The sequence below is a fragment of the Aptenodytes forsteri genome, unplaced genomic scaffold (genome assembly GCF_000699145.1).
Source record: "Aptenodytes forsteri isolate BGI_AS27 unplaced genomic scaffold, ASM69914v1 Scaffold249, whole genome shotgun sequence".
In the NCBI taxonomy this organism is placed as follows: domain Eukaryota; kingdom Metazoa; phylum Chordata; class Aves; order Sphenisciformes; family Spheniscidae; genus Aptenodytes; species Aptenodytes forsteri.
This window is the reverse complement of record NW_008796188.1, coordinates 1,106,397-1,124,937: the sequence shown is the minus strand read 5'-3', so window position 1 is coordinate 1,124,937 and position 18,541 is coordinate 1,106,397. Positions and strand designations below refer to the sequence as shown.

General features: G+C 58.7%; 2 protein-coding genes across 2 annotated transcripts; both read right to left on the bottom strand.

The window, feature by feature from the left end:
• Positions 1-6,470: 6,470 nt before the first annotated feature.
• LOC103906050 (1-acyl-sn-glycerol-3-phosphate acyltransferase alpha) lies at positions 6,471-10,654 on the bottom strand. The gene is made up of 6 exons (XM_009287875.1): positions 10,470-10,654; positions 7,910-8,043; positions 7,449-7,624; positions 7,214-7,309; positions 6,898-6,970; positions 6,471-6,712 (listed from the first exon to the last, which is right to left on the bottom strand). Exons 1-6 carry the CDS (start codon positions 10,652-10,654, stop codon positions 6,471-6,473), a joined length of 906 nt encoding a protein of 301 aa, XP_009286150.1.
• Positions 10,655-13,570: 2,916 nt separating this feature from the next.
• On the bottom strand, positions 13,571-17,137 carry PRR29 (proline rich 29). The gene is made up of 5 exons (XM_009287936.1): positions 17,041-17,137; positions 15,085-15,200; positions 14,028-14,164; positions 13,769-13,836; positions 13,571-13,602 (listed from the first exon to the last, which is right to left on the bottom strand). Exons 1-5 carry the CDS (start codon positions 17,135-17,137, stop codon positions 13,571-13,573), a joined length of 450 nt encoding a protein of 149 aa, XP_009286211.1.
• Positions 17,138-18,541: the final 1,404 nt, after the last annotated feature.

The following is an 18,541-nucleotide window of genomic DNA, read 5'->3' as shown; positions in this document are numbered from 1 at the left end:
TGGATGGCAAGAGGAGGCAGGCACGGCTAAGCAGCACGTGTGGGCAGATGGTAGGAACTGAAAAAGCATCCCACAACTATCTGATCTTGCGCCCAGATGGTGAAGGAAGAAAGGGTCCTGAAATTTGTCAGTGAAGTATGAAAACAATAAGGCAGAGAGAAGGAATTAGAGGATGAACTTGCAGAATGCATCAAAAGTGAGAGTAGCCCCTTTTCCCAGCGCAGGGGGAGCAGGAAGGGTACTGGGGTCTGTAGGGTCCGACGGGCAATCAAGGTATTAAACAGGGCTAATAAATACATGGAGCTCTTTACCATAGGATGCTGTGGGTGCAAAAAGACCAAATGGGGTCAAGGGGAGGCTGGAAGATTTTGTGTAAGAAAACCTCTGTAATCTTTACCAAATCCAGGGTGCCTGAGGGGTGTGGGACATGGGTCACTTACGTGCAGGAAGACCTTGTAATTCCAACCGGAGGTGTCCAGCTCGAAGGAGGTTCTCCCCGATCCATCCGTGAGCAGGGTTTTTCTTTGCGTTTCTCCTCTAGCATTAACCACAAGCAGGAACTCCTTCTTCTTCAGGGCAGAGCCATTGGTTCCCCTCAGCATCATCTGCACCGGGAGGGAAGGGGAAATGCCCCAGTCTGGGCTGCAGCTGTGGGGCAGAGGGCAGGGGTGGGATAGCAGGGTTGGGGGTCAGAGGGAGAGGGATTGTGTGGAGCAGGGTGCAGGGGGAGCCCTGCAGGGTGCAGGGGCCCCCCCGTTACTGTCCCCATGTGGGGAATCCCAGGCTTGTAGAATTCATCAGTGTTTTCAGAGGTGACTGTGGCCATTTCATACACAATCCTGCAGCTTTTGGTCACTGTACGCCACATCCCTGCAGAGAGGAGGGGGAGATGAGAGAGGCACTCAGCAATTTATCCTGGTGATTCCCCCCAGGAAAGACGGGTCAGAGAGTCTCAAACACTGAGCGTTACCCGTCTGCTCCCTACTGCTGTCTTTGCAAGCGGCCATATGAAACAAAGCTGTCCTCTTGCAGGCAGTGGTTAGGGGCAAGTTTGCACAGTGCAAAACCACACTCGTTGGGCAACAAATGCAAAAAATGGTCCTCGGGTGTGACGGGAGCTGTAGTGTGAGCAGGACCACGCTCAGCCAAGATCTGCCTGCTACCGAAATACCAAGCTTTACCCCAAAATGCCCCACTTAATGGCTGCAAGCAAATAGAAGAGGCAGCTCGCAACTACACTGTGCTGAAATTGGGCTTTTTACTTGACCCTAAGGATGTGTCTAACAAGCCCTCCCAGGCAGATAGTGGCAATTTATAAGTAGATTCTAAGTCAGAAAGACCCAATAAGAAAAGTAGTTATCCTGGTAGCTCTCCAGGCACTAATGAAGCACACTGACTAGTCTCAGGGAGGCAGAGAGTGGAGAAGGAGAGGTGGACGATGGAGGGATATCTGGGGGTGGGAGGTTGGAAGGGGAAAAAACTCCTGATCAGCCTTCAGGACCTAAGGGATTGCTCCAGCAGTCAGGAGTAGAGGAAAAATGGCACCAAAGCAAGTAAGGGCACAGAGCAGCTGATGCTTGGGGATGGGAAGGACAGAGATCCTGGGGACACCCGAATGGAGCAGTTGTGCCACGTCCTCCAGGTGCCACCACCCCAGGACATCACCGGGTGGCTGTCGGCATGGCTGTGCTCACCGGTCCCCTCCTCCAGCAGCGACACGTAGCCATAGAGCCAACTCTTGTAGTGGAAGCTGGTCAGGTTGAAGGAAGCCACCAGCACCTTGGTGGAGAAGCAGCCGTTCCTCCCCGTCTGAAGGAGAGAGTCACCCGCGTTAGCAGCAGCCCTGTGGCTGGGCCCTTGAGTGTCATCTGCTGTCATCCTTGGGCTCCTGCTCGCCTCACTGCTGCTGCCTCCCTCCATCCTGTCCTGCAACCCTTGGATCCTGCAAAATTGCCCCCCCCCCCACCCCCGGGGCTAGTACCACGCTCTGCCATGCAGCTGGTTGTCCCATTTACGCTGAAATAACGGCTCTTCCCCTCCACCTCGATGGTGTACGTGCCCAGGGCCGGCTCTGCAGCCAGCGGGAAGGAAGGTCCACGATGCCCTGCCGCGGGCTCACCCCCTGCCACTGCGCGATGCGGTTCCTGCTGGGATCCTGCACACAGGGACACGCGGCGTCAGCCCTCACTCACGGGGCTGAAGATGGGGTGTGTGGTGGTGGTGGTGGGCTGACAACCTCAAGGACTCAAGTCACCCTGCGCATCCTCGCAAGAAGTAGAGGTTTTGCCCCGCCATCACTTTCAGGGTGGCCCTGAGGGCATCACGTCTCCAGAAGGAAAATTTCCCCCCGGAGGCTGTATTAGCTGAGCTCCAGCCTGGCTGCAGCAGCCGGAGCTGACAGGGAGATGTTCCAGCCTGGACTGGGAGCTCAGGGGGGTTCTCCAGTTTGGGTCAAAGTCTCTGTGGCAATAGCCACTGCCGTCTTCATCCGTGTAACCTGTCCCTTAGGAGCATCTCCCCAGAGGACCCCCTGCCTTGCAGGCAGACAGCAAGCTGACCCTTAGTGGGCTGGAAATGCAGACGAGGAACCCAAGACCTTCTCCCTCCTCCTTGTAACTTCTCTCAGCACCCGCAGCGGGGATGTCCCTGTCCCTCCTCCTTGTCCCCAGCATTACACACATGCTGGGGCCCTTTGCTCCTCCCAAGGGAGCTGACAGGCTAGCACAGGGTGACAACTCACCTGCACAGGCACCAAGGGAAGCTGCAAAGAAAGAGAGAAGAAGCATTTAGTGTGATCAAAGCACGGAGGGCTGAGCCGATAGCTGAGCCGGGGGCTGAGCCTGTGGAACTGGCTTGGCACCTACAGAGCTGGTTGCTGGGCTGAGGGCTCAGCAGGGCTTGGAGCCGCTGTCATTGCCCAGCTCCTGCTGCCACATCCTCCGCCGTCACGCTGCCTTTTCCGAGCAGCGGGAAGTGGGCAGAGAGGCTGCGTTGTGCAAACAGCGTTAGCTGTGCAATTGGGCCTGCCAGCACGGCATAACACCGGGAGTCTAAAACCAGTGGGCGTTATAATGGTGCATAAAAGCTACATGTGAGAGAAGACAGGCAAAGGGGTGCTGTAAAGGGAATAACTCATCTCCTGTGCCAGTGCCAAAAGCAAGGGGCTGTACCCTGGGCACTCAGGCTGGGAAGAGCTGTGTCCCAGTCACATCCCACGTCCCTTCGGTGTTTGGGGGATTCCCTCCCCACACCCGTCTCCTCCATGCTCATGGGGACACTGAATGCTGGGACACTGCTGCCAAGACCAATCGTCTTGGGTGCGTGGGGATCCTATTGCCTCTGCGCCCCAACCCCATCTCACCTCCCTGTTGCTGGGAATGAAGTTTTGATCCAAACGGACAATTCGAAACTTCACTGGAGAGAGCAAAGACAGGAGCAGGAGTGAGCGCTAGGGCCTGGGACCCAAACCTCGGACCCCATCCCAAGAGCCTGTGAGCTCTTCCAGCAGCTCCCGCCCCTCACCAGTTTGTCCAGGCTTGTAGACATCCTTGTAGACAAGGTCCCCAGCTCCAGGGCTTTCACCAGTACTTTCTTCTGCTCAGAGACTTGCAGGGAACCTCCCTGGATGGAGATGTGAAGATGAGCAACCTCATAGATCCCTGCAGGAGGGGTAGAAATCTGCCCCCAGGGAAACAGCAGAAATGGTTGCAAAGCTTTTATGTTGGATGCCAGTGAGACATCATACCTGTCCCCCATTGTCACCACCCCGTTGCCCCATGAAGGCACCAGGGAACGGGTGTGCATGGGAAGATGACACAGATACAGCCCGCAAGGTCTCTGTATATGCCCCATGTCCCTCCACTCTTCACCTCACTCGTTGCCCATCCAGGATGGACCCCATGTCCCCCCCCAGTTCCCCCAGCCCAGCTCTGGCAGTGGGTAGGGGATGGGTACCCCTTCCTGAGGTTCTCAGCCCTGCCGCGGGGCCCTGACTCACATTGGAGAAGCAGGGCCAGTTCAGCTGGAGGATATCGCTGCCCTGCTCCTCCAGGGTGACGTTGGGGACGCCGTGGCCGCTCGCCAGGTGGAGGGTCACCCGCACGGACTCATCCAGGTCCATGAGGTGGATGTGCACTTTGTGCGTGTATGGGTAGTAGAGCGTGGAGGGGAAGAGCACCATGTAGTGCCTGGGGAGGGGACACCTCAGTAGTGGAGGAGAGCAAGGACCCCTCACCAAATCCCAGTGCCCCCCTCCACTCCAGACTCTCAAGGCGGAGGGCACTTGGGTTTTTTCCAGCCCTGGATGCTCTCTGCAGGGCTATGACACCCAGCCTTCCCCACATCTACCCAGGGAGGCTGGCCAGCGCGCAGACCAGAGCAGAGCCCCCTTTGCCTAAAGACCTTGGGAAAGAGCCGAGGGGTCGATCTGCGGATCGAGGAAGGGCCCTGCTCACCCACTGGCTTTTGTGTGAGATTGCACCTACACCAAAGCAGCCCAGAGACACCAACCCCAGGTGCAAAGTCCTCTATGGGGACAACCACCACCCCAAGCATTTCCACCCCGGCCAGCAACCACAGTCACAGCAAGGATTGTCACACCGCTGAGACCAACCACCGTCCCGCCAGGCATGGACAGGCAGACGCAGAGAGGGCTTACGGCTTTGCAGATGCTCCAGCTGTGAGGTATCGGATGCAAAGCAGCAGGCAGGGCAGGGCAGCTGCAGACCCCATGCTTGGAGGACCAGTGGAAGCGAGGTGGTCCCAGAGCCCCCGTGCTGAGTTTTCTTCCTCTCCTCGAGCTTTCACCTCCCCGCTGGCAGCAAGCAAAAGCCAGCGAGGTCTCTGGCTGGGACCCGGCCATCCAGCTAGGACAATGCTTAACGGCCAGACCCAGGCTTTGCTGGGTTCAAGGCTCTGGGCAGCCAAACCACACCCATGGTGGTGGCACCACCGAGCCAGCTCAGAGCTGACAGACTAAGCCGCACGTAGGGAGCCCTGGCAGGAAGGAAGGGAATAAAGGGTCTTTCTGGGAAATGAGATCCTTCATGTGCACGGTGCCCTTGACCATCTCCACATGACAGTTCCTGATTGGTGAGTTGTTACTCATGGGAAGCCTCTTTTCTGTTGCTAGTATTTTTGCCTAGTGGTATCTGTCTGGGCGGATGACTGCCACGGTTTTGCAGAATTTCCTCCATAATGAGCTAGCCGCTCCCGAGAGCAGGAACGATGCCAAACCGGAGCGCCGCGCCCTTGGTTGGCCATGGTTTGCACATCTTATTTGAAGATGGGAGGTGAAGCTTGCCCACCCTGCTCCCAGCACTGGGGACAGCCACGCACTGCGTTTCTCCCTGCCCTACTGTCACCCTGGGGTGGCTGGGACAGGAGCTGCTCAGCTGGGAAGGAGCCAGTAGATGCCTAAAGCCCTGCCTGGCTGCAGGGAACAGGCCAGGGGAGATGGTAGCTGGTGGATGGGTCTGGTTGTGCCATGGTCCGGAGGCCATGGGGAGGTCCCTCCTGCTCCAGGTGGGCATAATCCAGGCACCTCTGCCCTCTGAGGGTTTTGGGCTTTAATGGATGCTCTTCCTGCGCACTTACTGCTTGTCCCTAAGGCAGTGGAGAGGTCTACCTCGGGGGCAGACCTAGTCCGCCCCAGTGTAACTCTCACCATGCCACATGCTCCTCGCACCGTCCAGCGCTGCACCCCATGGAGAAGCTGCGGTGTCCATAGGGATGCTCCGCATGCAGCGATGCAGGCACCCCGCGTGGCCGTAAGGAGACAGATCCCCCTCCCCATGCTCCCTGAGGCACCCGAGGCACAGGCAGGACACCGTGCACACACACCACCAGGTATGGACTGTTTAATCTTGCACCCTTGTCTCATAGTTCAGCATCAAAGATGGTCTTCCCACACGGCAATAATCCCCTGGACCTCCTGCCCCTCCCCGAGCCACACGCTGCGTTCTGGACCCCTCCCCAGAGCTGGCTGCATCTGAACAGCATTGCCAGCTTGCAGGAGCCTCTGGAAGAAGCAACCCAGCAAGCCCACTGGTGAACCCCACCGCGAGTCACACCATCAGGGGTGGAAAATGGTGCAGTGAAGCCCCAGCCCTGCCTGGCACGTCTCTCCCCCCTACCCAGTGTGCAGGCAGGAGCCATCCAGGCAGACAGGGTTTGCTACCCGGGGCCAGACACAGCACCAGGTTTGGGGGAGACAGGCAATGACCTGGGGAGGGGATGCACAGCCAGAGCCAGGGGTTTCTGGGGGCACCTTGCACTGTTTTCGGAGTGCTGCCTGGTCCCCGTCCTGCACTGCTCTGCTTCCCCTTGCACCAGGGCACCATCCTGCTCTCCCAGGCTGCCAGGGCGGTGGCAGGTCTGGTGGACACGTCCGCAGGGGACAAGGGGACAGCATGGCCCAGCCTCTGGCTGTGCCACCTCCCTTACACCCCCGAGAGGCTCGGTCCCTCTGCCTAATTGCTGGTCCCGGTTGTGTCCTCCTCGCACTGTGGGCTGCCCGTCCCCCTGCCAGCACCAGCCGCAGCGCAGTGCAGGAGCGGAGGCTGCTCAGCGCGCTGGTCCCCACAGTGATTTGCAGTCATATCAGCGAGGGCATCAGCCATGGCCTGGCGGACAGTCTCTGTCAGTTCGGGGACATCCTTTGGGCTCAGGCCCTGGGTTTCTACCTTGGGCAGGATTCGGATGGTGCATGTCCCTGGAGAGAGAAGGGAAAGGCCAGGGATACTGTTAGATGAACCCACCAGGAACCAGGTCTTTCCACCAGCATCCTCCACCACCAGCTGCCTCCCCACACCTCAGTGTCCCACAAAGAGACCTCCAAGCCTCATCCACACTGCCAGCCCTGCCTTCCGGCGACAGGGCTTCTTGTCCATCACTTACCAGAGGTGAATTTCTTATCCTTGGAGCTGAAGAAGTCCCAGTACGGGGAGATCACCATGGGGAAAATGGGAACCTGTAGGAAATGGAGAGTCCAGGGGTGTCCTCCATACAGACCCCCTCCCCAGGTGGGACTCCATCTCCTGCCGTGCCCCAGGCTTCAGCAGGTCCCCATCCCCTCCCTGGGTCCTGCACAGCAGGGTGCCTGTCCCTGGGGACTGCAGACCCCAAAAAACCCTAATGTCCCCCATCCCGCTGCCCCAGAGTGCACGCCCATCCCACTCCGTCAAGGGCAAGTGGAGGGGGAGGATGGCCTTACCTGAGCCTGCACGGCCAAGTGGAAAGCCCCACGCTTGAAGGGCAGCATGGGTTTGTCCTGGTTCCTGGTGCCTTCAGGGAAAATCAACACTCGGAGCTGCACAGGACAGGGAGAGATGTGAGCATGGACCCCGACCAGAGCACCCTGGGACCTGCTATGTCAGTCATCCCCGCACCCCCCTTGCCCCATCAGTGTTTGCTCCCCGACTCCCCCCTGCTGTCAGTCCCCCCCTCACATTTTCACGCCGCATGATCCTGGCCGTCTGTGAGATGACATGGATTGCATCTTCTCTTTTTTGGCGGTTGATGAAGATGATGCCACTGAGCCAGCAGGCCCACCCCACAGGGCCCATGTACATGAGCTCCTTCTTGGCGATGGGCACACAGCGGTCAGGAATGACCTCCACCATGCCTGGAGGATGGATGGGAGAGGAAAGGATCCGTCCCTGCCCAATGGCACCCAGAACCAACCAGCCCTGTGGCTGCAGTGACCTGGCGTCATCTTCCATTGTCCCAACCCTCTCTCTGCGGCACACCCACAGCCCTGAGCTCCTGTCCCACCAGCTCTTCTGGCCTATGCCTAATCACACTGCCCTCTACAAATCCTGCTGCTGGCCTCACTGGGAGGCCTCCCACCCCTGCAGCACCCCAAAGGCTGCCCATGCAGTGATGAGCCCCCCCTCTCCCTTGCACGTACCCATGAGGTCAAGGGAAGCTTGGTGGTTGCAAACTATCACATAGGGCTCTGTGATGTTCAGATGCTCAGAGCCCCACACCTGCATCTTGATGCCATAGAAGTGCTTGAGGGGCAGGATCGCAGCACGCAGGAGCCTAGGCAGAGGAACACACGTGGGGAGCAGATCGACACAGAGCGGGGCTGCTTGGTTTTTTCCAGCCCTTCACAATCACTCAGGGAGCAAGGTGCAAGATGGGCCAGGCTAGATCTGGTCTACATGAGCAAATAGTGTGTCCCAAGGTGGATCTGTGTTCAGTCTCAGTGATGCTTTGCTTTTCTAAGCACATTTGTAGCCTGCATAGCTCAGAGCTAACCTTGTAACTATCCCCAAGGGGAGACCAGCTGCTGTCTCAGTAGTAGGAAGTCTGCATTGGAGCTGCTGATGAAGAAGAGCAGCCAGCACAAGCTGGTGGGAGAAAAAAAACAGGCTTTTTGAAGTCCAGGGATGATGGGCAAGCAAGAATGTCTGCCTCCAGCCAAGGTGCAGATCATCACATCCCAATGAGGACAACTGCCTCTGGCCAGGTGAGCCTCACCCTGAGGCTCCTCCACGTGCACAGCTGGATCTGTGTGTGCGGGCTGGAAACCCAGACACCAGGCTCGCAGCCTGCGCTGCAGATAGATACCTAAAGCCAGAGGAGCTGGATCGCAGCCGAGAGGTGCTGAGCTGTAGATGGATGGGCACTGAAGACGGACATGCAGAGGAACAGTCTTGAGACAGACGGGTCTGCAGGGATGCGGATGTCTCCAGGGACTGTCCCTGCAGAGCAGCCAAAGGGCAGCGCTGCAGGCACCAAGCTTTGTGCTGCAGGTGGAGGGGGAAGAGAGCAGGGAAGGGAAAACCAACTCAGCTTCATTCATTAGAGGAAGTCACAAAGAATAGCTCCACTGGACCTGCAGTGTCGGGAAGAGATGGAGGTTTCATCTGTGCAGATGGAAGGGGGAACAAGGAAGAGTGGTGTCACCATCCAGGGAGGGTTGGACAGGAAGGGTAGCATCAGGATGGCAGTGATGATGAAGGGTGACGCTCTGTATGAGAATAACAAGAGGAATGGAGGAAGGATGGAGCAACGGGGATTGCAGCACTCACAATGGAGATAAAAAGCTGGTACGCTTTCGGTGTTGAAATGGGGCACTCTCCAACCCACAACATGAAGAGCACCCGTGCCAGGGTCCACGCATCTGGCAGCAATTGGTCCCAGGGAGCCCGCAGGGGACAGGGCAGGGGACAGGGCTGTCAGCAAGAGCTCAGCACCAGGTAGGGATGAGACTAAGTTTGGGAGGAGAGGGTAGAGGCCAGCACAGAGGGAGGAGGCGGCATGATGCTTAGAGGGTCCATTGTATCAGAAGACCACCCATCCCTTGGGAGACGCAGGCTCAGAGATCCCTGTGTCTGCAGAGAAGCAAAACACTTGTGGCAATGCCCCAAAGCCAGGATTAATGACAGGAACATGCTCCAAGCCGGAGGCTTTGGGATTTGGAGGCTGAGGAGGAAATGGAGCTGGGCGTGCTGCCCCGGCAGAGGATGGCTGCAAGGTGTTGGTGAGACAAGATAAAGCACCGTGAGTCACCGCTGTGTCACGCCAGGTATTTCCACTAAGCCGGAAGCGTTTGCGCCAGGGCTCGGAGCACCTCCGGATGCGTGCGTGTATGCTGAGCATTTCTGCACAGAAAGGACGAGGGAGAGAGGCTACAGAATGGACTGATAATATCAAACCTCTGACCATCCTGCCGAGGGCCTGAAATCCATCAGCACAAATACGTGATGGCTCGAGCTCAGCAAATACCAGAAGCTCAGACATTTTTCACTCTGACATAATTATATCCCTTCTGGTATGCTATCATGCCCAGGAATCCAGTAACAAGATTGCAACACACTTGAAAGCAACCAGACCTTCCTCTCGTGTTGCACAGCGATGTTATCTCGGCTGCCACCACCCTTGAGCACAGCTGACAGCACCAGCGCACGACTCGCAGGGACATGACTGAGCCGTGCCCAACAGCTGATGGTACCGAGACATCCCAAAATCCCTCTGCCAAAGTGCGATCCCTGGGGCTCCCCCTGAGCAAGACCTGGCTGCGCTGCCAGGGAGACAGCAACGGGTGTGCATTTGCATCCTGCTAATGATTGTACCTCCAACCTTTGCCAAACCCCCCCTATCACCCACCCAACTGATGACCCCAACGTTGCGATGGCCAAGAATAATCCCTTTTATGCTACTTCATCCTCCAGGGACCACTAGTCCCAACCCAGCTGGCCGCCTCCATCGTGGCGTAACCCTCCCTGGGCATGGCCAGCACCTCTTGACCACACCACAAGATGCAGATGCACCCTTCATTGCCACATGAACATGACCACAGCCCTCGCTGTGGCCCCAGGGCTCAACCACCGGACGTAACACGGCTGTGGCTATGCCCAGAGCCGGAGAGAGCATGTGTCCACAAGACCACATGAGCTCCTCCATCACAGCCAAGCCCCAGCCATCTCCACATCAGAAGCACATCCCCAGGCCATACTTACCTCATGTTCTCCACGGAGCGTCCCCGAAAAGCCGCAAAGGGGGACAGGAGGGTGGCCATGGCCACGATCCAGCAGTTGAAGAAGGCCATCTTGCAGAAGTAGCGGAAGGTGGCATTGTACCGGTAAAGCAGCAGGGCTGCCAAGGGGAGGAAGAGCAGCAGCCCGTGGAACAGGACCACCTCCATCATGCTGCCCTGGTGGGAGGATGCTGGGGAGTTCAGCCCGCGTCCCCGGGAGCAGGGTGAGTGGAGCAGGGGATGCCAAGGAGAGTGGCAGGTGAATCAGGTGTATCAGCGCGTGGGTGTTTGGGGTTGGTCCAGGGGAAGCTGCTGTGTGTATCTCACCCTGTACAGAGGCTTGAGGATGGACTGGCTGAGGCGGGAGGCAGGCTATCCGACTGAGGGTGGAGAGTGGTAGTGAGTCAACACCAGGAACCCTGGGTCACCCAAGCTGTCACTGCTGATAAATGCCCTCATGGGCTGTTAAAAGCCATTACAGTGCCTCTGACTTGATGCGATCAGATCTGTTGCCCGCAAAAGGGTCCATGCTCTGGGCACCTCTCCTGGCCACAGGGACCCCAACCCCAGGAAAGGGGGATCTCAGCTGGTAGGGACAGCGGGAGCTGGTTCTGGTCCATGCCCATCACCCTGGCAAGGCTTGTCGCAGATCCCTGTTGGCATCGTGGCTAATCCCCAAACCTCACCCCGCAGAGTATCAGATTATTGGAAAATATCTCCTTGCTGCTCCCTGCCTGGGTCTGCAGCAGGCACGTGGTGCCAGTGCTCCCCGTCTCTCTGCTCCCCTCCAATCTGGGCTTCAGGAGCCCCTCTGCCCTTCCTCTCCCAAAGCCCAGCATCTGTCACCGAGGTCCAAGCAATGCCACAGGGGCCTGAGCCCTGCCACCCCCATGCTCCCACCCCTGGGCCGAAGGAGATGCCAGCCCTCGCCCCAGTTGGCAGCCAGGGGCTGCATTGCATTAGGTGTTTACATAGGTGCCATTAGCATGCAGAGGGCTGTAATTAGCTTCTCCTCTTGCTCTGTTGCTTTCGCACTCGGCACACAGGATCCAGGCCAGCTCTGGCCTTGCTTTTAAAAAGCAAGTGCTTGTCATTGCAGAGGTAACTCTGGCCTGGTCTCAGCCACCAGCAGCTTCTCCCAGCCCGGCTGTTCCGCGTCCCAAGCCCTGCCAGGGACATCCACATGCTGCTGCCCAGACCCATCGGTTTGTCTCTGACCCTTGGGGCAGGAGCCTGCGAGCAGAGAGCTCTGCTCATACCTTCCTATAACAACCCCACCAGGGCTCTGGGGCAAACAGTCCCATTATACCGTGCTGGGGAGAGGCATCACATCACCTGGCTCAAACCCAGCAGCCCTGCCCCTCATCTGACACAGCCTACCTTCAGCAAAACCACTCTGCATCTCCCTTGCTCTGTTCCCTTCCGTGCCCGTGGCTGCTCTTTCCATCCACACCTCCTCCCTGTCCCTGCCAATGTGGGTGCAAGCAGATGCCTTTGGGCTCCTAGCTGTGCAATGATCTCCATGCTGCCAGCTGAAGGGTACCCTGGTTCAACCAGTGTGACCCAGAGAGGGCTCCAAGGGTTGCTTCCACCATGGGTGTTGCAATCCCCATTGCTTCATCCTCCCATTCCGCTCATATTCAAGCTAAGATTGAGCCATATCTTGAGCCCACCCTTCCTGTCCACCCCATCCCCAGGTGACTCCTCTCCTCCTTCTTCCCTTTCTGTCTATACGGATACGGAAACCTCTGTGCACCAGCCTGGCTTCCCATCAAACTCAGCTCAGCTTTTGGATGGTCTCCTTCACTTCTGCTCTTGCTGCTCTGCCTGGCCACTCTTGCAGCCTCTTGGGGAGCTCCCAGCTGGAGATGTGCCTTCACGCCGCAACCCAATGTGGCTCTTTTGCTCCACGTTGAGGAGCTTCTTCTCCAGCTTCAGCAGGAGCCAGGCTGAGCTTTGCTGCAGGGGAAGATCTGCCTGTGCCAGAGCACAGCTCGGGGAGGATGAGCTCTCCTTTCCATAGGGATCTCAGAAGAAAGACACAGCAGTCCTCGTGCCCGATGGGGGCAGAAGGAGGGGATTTAAGGTGCAACTGCCTGGGCACCATCTTTCTGCATGCTCTGAGCTCCAGATGACCACCAGCCCTGAAGTCCCCTGTCAGGAGCTCTGCTCATAAGGCAAAGCCTCCTGATAACTGGCATGTAACCCCACTGGGATCAGAGCTGTCACCCCCCAAGTGGGGTTGGGGAGGTAGCAGAGGCAGGGGACAGCTTCCAGCACCCAAAAATGCATCTGCCCCTTTTTTCCTGGTGAGCAGAGGGGACGCTGAGTCCTAGGGAACCCCGTGCTGCATCCCCTTTATCAGACTGCTGCCCTGACCGCATCCCCACCAGGAACAAGCTGCAGGCCACATCCAGCTCTCCCCATGCTGTGCTCAGCCAGCAGCATCCCACTCTGCTTCCCAGCCCAGCACCAACCATCAGCAACTCCCTATATTGCCCCAGCACCCGCATCAGGCACTGATATACCTCCCCCCCCCCGGGTGCAAAAGGTTCACGCCCCCCCAGTTTGGAGGGAGCCCTGTGCTCAGGCACGAAGCCAGCAGTCTGGGTAATTACAGATGCTTAATTAGTGACAGCAGGACACTTTCTTAACAAAGCAAATTAATTACAGGCAATGTGCTGCATTAGATCTGAAGGGACTCATGAAGACCAGGACCACCTGGGCTGGCATCACCCACGCCCCCCACCCACGGGGACACAGCACAGCTCGTGCCGCAGAGTCCTCGTGGCTCGGCAGAGACACGTTCTCCAGCCAGGATTAGGATGTCACACCTAACCTGCTGAGGGATGAACCCTCTGCAGAGCATGGAGATAAAGCCTGTCCTTGTTTGGGGTCCCGCTGTCACCTGGGGTCTGGTGCCAGGCTTTGTGACACCCCCCTGCATTGGGGCACGTTCGCTTCCTCCCCGCGAGCCACCCCGAAACTATGGGTATCATGGAGCACCCATGCTCAGCACCTGCAGGATTTTCTGGGGTTGAGGGCTGGGACGTGCAGGAGAAATCATCTTGGGACGCATGGAGCTCACAGCCTCTCCTCCACCACGTCGTAGTATTCTGCGGAGAGAAAAGGGGACCTGGAGGATGTGCAAGGGCAACCCCCAGGATCCAATGGGCGGAGGGAACAGGGAGGGCTCAGCCTTTGACCGAGGGGTGCCCGGTTGATGCACGCCTGAGGGCAAGACGTCCCTCGTTGAGGGACATGGGGAGAACGTGTCCTTACCCGACGCTGGTGGGACGTTGGGTCCCACGGTCTCTGTGGTGCTGGGGGGTGGAGGGGGGGGCACCGCACTGCGGGAGAGGAGCAAGGACAGGAGTAAGCACCGGCCTAGTGTTGCATCTTGTGTCCCAGCTTAGGCTGGAAGTCCTGTTACACCAGGGGCCACAGGGACACGCACGCAGCCCCACGTCGGGTGGCACAAAGCAGCGCCCTCGTTACTCACACCTCCCCATCCTCGGCTAATGAGCCTGTGCCCAGGTACCGCATGGCCGCCGGCCCCCGATCCCACTCCAGGAATGGCCATGCCAGGACAGGAGCAGGACCGGGGTAGGGGATGTAGTGATGGTGGAAAACCACAGCCTCCTCTTCCTCTCCGGTCTGCAAAGGCACCGCCATCGCCTGCGGGGAGGAACAAAAGGCAGGGCTGTGCCGGGCCCCTTTCGGCAGCCATCACCCTGGGGCACTGCTCCCCAAAGCACCGGCGAGAGAGTTCCCACGGAGCCGTGCTTAGCTGCGATGCCGCCGGCACGGCACAGCTCTCCCAGGGTCTGGCTGGGTGGGCTCGATCCCACACAAAGCCCCGCGGTCGGCCAGCGTGGGAACTCGGCTGCTGGGGACACGGGGAGGTGGCAGCCCCACAGATGGGACCTCAAAACACTGCTGGGAAGAGCCCGTTTGATCCAGCCGCTGACATGCGACAGGCAGGGGCCGGTCTTGGCCAGCGTGGTGAACTGGTGGGCGCTGGGTGGGCAGCACGGGAGGGCGCGTGCCTAGAGATGCCAGCTGGCAGTGAGCCAGGCAGCTGCCCGCAGCCCGGCTCTCGCCCCCGCCGAGAAAGCAGCATTTGTTTCTCCCCATGGAGATGAAATGTTTAATGTGATTTTGGTTCGAGATGGACTTTTAAATGAAAGCCCTTGCAGAGCCATCCTGCCTAATGAATAGTGCTCAGCCTTGCTGCTCGGCTGCTGCAGCCCAGCGCTGCACCCTGCCCATGCCGCAGCACGCGGGGAGGGTCCTGGCTCTTCCCAGCTGGGCTAAATCGCCTCTGAGCAGCCTGGATGTGATCTGTGCTGGCAGACCTGGGGGTCAAACCAGCACAAAGAGCTCCAAAACCCCAAAGGGCTGCAGAGCCTGGACTGAGACAGGCTGAGATGACCCAGCTTCTGCACCTGGAGGGGTCCCACGCTGTGCCAAAGCGGGACACAGGCATTCTGCTTTCCCGAGCAGCTCTGGAAAGGTCCCTTTGCCCACCTCTTTGGTCCTTTTGGTCATCTTTGGTCTTATGGTCCCTTTGCCCATCCAGCATCCCTGACCCTTACCTGGGCAGCAGCTGGGGATGGCCCGAACCCGAAGGACGTCAGGGCCGACACAGCCAGGCTGTTCATCACCACCTGGTGCATTTGGGAGTTTTGAATCATCATCAACTCGATTAAATCTGCCGGAGAGTAAGGGGCTCTGCGTCAGAGAAAGATCAGAGCAAGGGCACGAGAAACATGGCCATGGGAGGAGTGCCGGGGATGGGGCGGCACCAAGGCTTGTCCCTGTGCCCCAGCAGTGAGAGCTAAGCCAAACTCCCCCCAGCCCGATTTGGAAGGCCCATGTGGCACTTAAAAATTATTTTGCTTGGATAAAGCTTTAAAATAGCCATATTTCAGCCTCTTCTTATTTGCAAATGTGATTAAACATCTGGTCTGGCTTGCTGAAGGCTGCTCACAAAAGGTGATTAGTGGTGCTGGAGGCATCAGACTTTCCGCCCATTCGGAGGAGAATTGCTCTGGTCCTGGCAGCACTCAGTGGCTTGGCAAGCCTCTGCCTTGGCACCAGGCGGCAGAGCCGGTGTCCTGGGGGTGGCACCGCATGGGGAGCACGCCAGGGTCAGCTCCATTTTGCACCACGTCATGCACGGGGAAGCTCAGAAACCCCCCCAAGGAGGCAGGAGCTGGGGCTGGACCGTGGGGGCTGATCCCATCTCCATGCCCAGGAGCAAGCACCTACGGAGCTGGGTCCAGGAGAGGAGCAGGCTGGGGATGCTCGGTGCCTCCCCAGCCCCTGCCTGGCTCTGCATGAGGAGCTGGGACCTGGAGCGGCCGTGCACATACAGGTTAGCGTCCCAGTCCCCTTGGCTGGATGCCCAAGCTGCAGTACAGCTGCTGACGGCAATCAGGCTGCAGGGGAAGCACGGCATCTGGCTCTGCATCCCCATTAAAACATCCCCATTTGCTGCAGGCGTGAAGTTCCCCTGCAAAATGCCTGTAAACCTGCTGGAGGGGCTGCCTCCGAGATCCCGCTGGCTTTGTGCATGAGACCCGTGAGTCCCCGTTAGCCGGAGCCATGGGTAAAAAGGGGTTTGGGCATCCCCCTGTCCCACATTCCAGATCCCAAAATGCTTTCACAGCTGCAGGGACGGGCTCCCAGGGCACCCATGAGGCAGCTGACCCTCCAGCGAGGAGCATTACAGAACAACTCGGGGGGGTGGCCGGAGCTGGAGCTGTGAGGAAGGAGTGGGCCAGCAGCCAGGCATTGAACCGGGAGGAGAAGGGGCTGGCGGCTCTTAATGGATCCCACCCGTCCCACTGGAAAGGCAGCCAGCCCCCACCGCAGGGCTGCGAGGGGCCAGGCTGGGGTCTCCATTTTCTTCCCACGCCAATTTTGGGCATGCCCTTTCCTCCGTGTACTTTTAAAGACAGCTCAACCTTCCCCCATCCCTGCAAGGCTGCACGGCTTCACCCACGGCATGTCCCAGGGACTACAAGCCCCCACACGCACACCTCTGCTGTCTGCTCCCCCAGCCCAAATTGCTGGATCCTGGGTTGCACAAGGTTGGATGAAGCCCCTATAGACAGTTGGCCTTTGCTCCTGCTTGCTGCATCCCACGGGCTCTGGGGCTGGCATGTGTCTCCCTCCAGTCCCCCCTAGCATGGCCAAGGAGCCCATATCACCCTGGCTTTCCCTGGTGATGCTGCCTACACCCACATGAGATGGGGTTTTGGAGAACAAAGAGAGGTGGGTTTCAAAAAACACCCCAAAACCATTCCCCGGGAGCATCCTGGTGTGGCCAAAGCCAGCCCAGGCTTCAAGGTTGGTAAAACCGCCGAAAATTGCATCGCATGGGGCAAAGCAGCCATCAAAGCATGGTGCGGCCAGCCCTGTGAGGCTGCGGAGGGGGGGTGCAGCCCCCCTGCCTGCCTCTCATACTGAAAAGGCTGGAAAAAAAAGAAGAGGATGAGGTTAAGCTGGTTTTAACGCTGACCTCTACGACGTCTACCATCACGCACCTCCCCGGATGTGCGGGGGTCCGGCGGGGGGAGCCAGGGCAGCCACGGTCCTGGGAAACTGCTGGAGGATCATCACTGGCTGCTGGGGCACCGGCATGGCCCCACCAGATCTCCCAGGTTGGAGCTGAAAGGCAGAAGGGGAAGGAAAACCCCAGGGATCTCCCACTCTTGCTTTAATTTAGTGCCCTGTTAGTGCTGCAGCCAGGGAGGAGAGGGGAGAGGAGCTGGTGGCAGGGAGGAGAGCCACGCTGGCCCCGGGGGGAGCAGGCATGAGAGCCTCAGAGGAAGGGGTGGCTTGCACTGACCCCCCCTCTTTCCAGGGGTGCAGCGCTGCAAGCCTGGATGAATTGCACACCTGGCAAGTCCCAACCCCAGGGGACATGTCCCCGTGCAGAAGTGTCCTTTCCTGGGGCCCCGGGGTCTGCAGGGAGCAGGGAGGCGTTTTGTGAAGAGCAGCTTTGCTGCCCCAGACCCCAGTGCCCACCCGAAACCCTGACCTCATCCCTTCTCTCCTCCCACACCATCCCATTTTCCCCACCCTACCCCTGTGAGCCCTGATTATCTCATAAATCCAGAGACAGAGCTGCTCTCCAGGGCTTACCCCGTGCGGGATGACATATGTCTCTGCTGGGGTGTCCCCCCAGACCCCATGGGGGTCCCCCGCTGCCCCCACCTCCATGGCTCGGGCAGGCACGCAGGCGATGGGGCGAGCAGAGCTGCTTCAGGCAGCAGGGCTCGTTGCTATAGCTGCTGGGGCTAAACAAACCCTCCCCGGAGGTTTGGCCAGCAGAGGAACGTCCCTGAGCTGGTCTTCCCTGCCGTGCATCCCCAGGATAACCCCTCCACTGCAAAAGGCTGTGGGGCAGGGATAGCTTGTGCAACCCCGATGGCATTTCTGAGCCTGCAGGACAACCTTCCCTGCAGGGAAGCGAGCTGGGAGCAGGGGGCTGCAGGTTTTTCCGAGCCCTGCTGCTGGTCCCAGTGGCAGGAGAGACCTGGTCCCAGCGCTGGGGCTGCTCAGCCCCACTGGCATCTCACAGCTTGTGGCTTTGGGAGCTTTCCTAAAAGCCCAGGTCCTGGCACCCTGTGGTCTCCACAGGTCCCATCCTTCGCAGCCAGTGGGAGATGGGTCTGCTCCTGCCCTGTGGCTTGTGCTTTTTGTACCTCTGTTTCCCAGTCTCAGGGGCTGCATTTCTGAGCTGGGAGATATTTGGGGACACTGAGCCCAAAACACAGCCACCCCGGGACAGAGCAAAGGTCGTTCAGCCAAGGGATAAGAGGGAAAACCTGCAGTGACAGCTGCCTGCTACCTTCTCCTGAGCTTTGGCAATCTGGGGCTCTGGGACATCCCAAGCCAGAGGCGATCCCGTCTTTAACAGCCTTTTCTTTCCAGCTTAAGGGCCATTGCCTTGCGTTGGCTTCGAGCCCACTGCCAGCTCACGTCCCCGGGGCGGAAGGCAGAGAAATGGGAAAACAAGGATGGGGTGGGGGCTGGTGGGAT

Bases quoted from the DNA above. Each gene is read 5' to 3' on its own strand.
- LOC103906050 (XM_009287875.1), bottom strand. From the start codon at position 10,654: ATGGAGGTGGTCCTGTTCCACGGGCTGCTGCTCTTCCTCCCCTTGGCA. The intron at 8,044-10,469 runs GTAAGTATGGCC...TCCTCTGCCTAG, and splicing joins CGCTCCGTGGAGAACATGAG to GCTCCTGCGTGCTGCGATCC. The intron at 6,971-7,213 runs GTAAGGCCATCC...CATTTCCTACAG, and splicing joins ACTTGGCCGTGCAGGCTCAG to GTTCCCATTTTCCCCATGGT.
- PRR29 (XM_009287936.1), bottom strand. From the start codon at position 17,137: ATGCCGGTGCCCCAGCAGCCAGTGATGATCCTCCAGCAGTTTCCCAGG. The intron at 13,837-14,027 runs GTACCTGGGCAC...CCTCTCCCGCAG, and splicing joins CGGGGGCCGGCGGCCATGCG to TGCGGTGCCCCCCCCTCCAC. The intron at 13,603-13,768 runs GTAAGGACACGT...TTCTCTCCGCAG, and splicing joins CAACGTCCCACCAGCGTCGG to AATACTACGACGTGGTGGAG.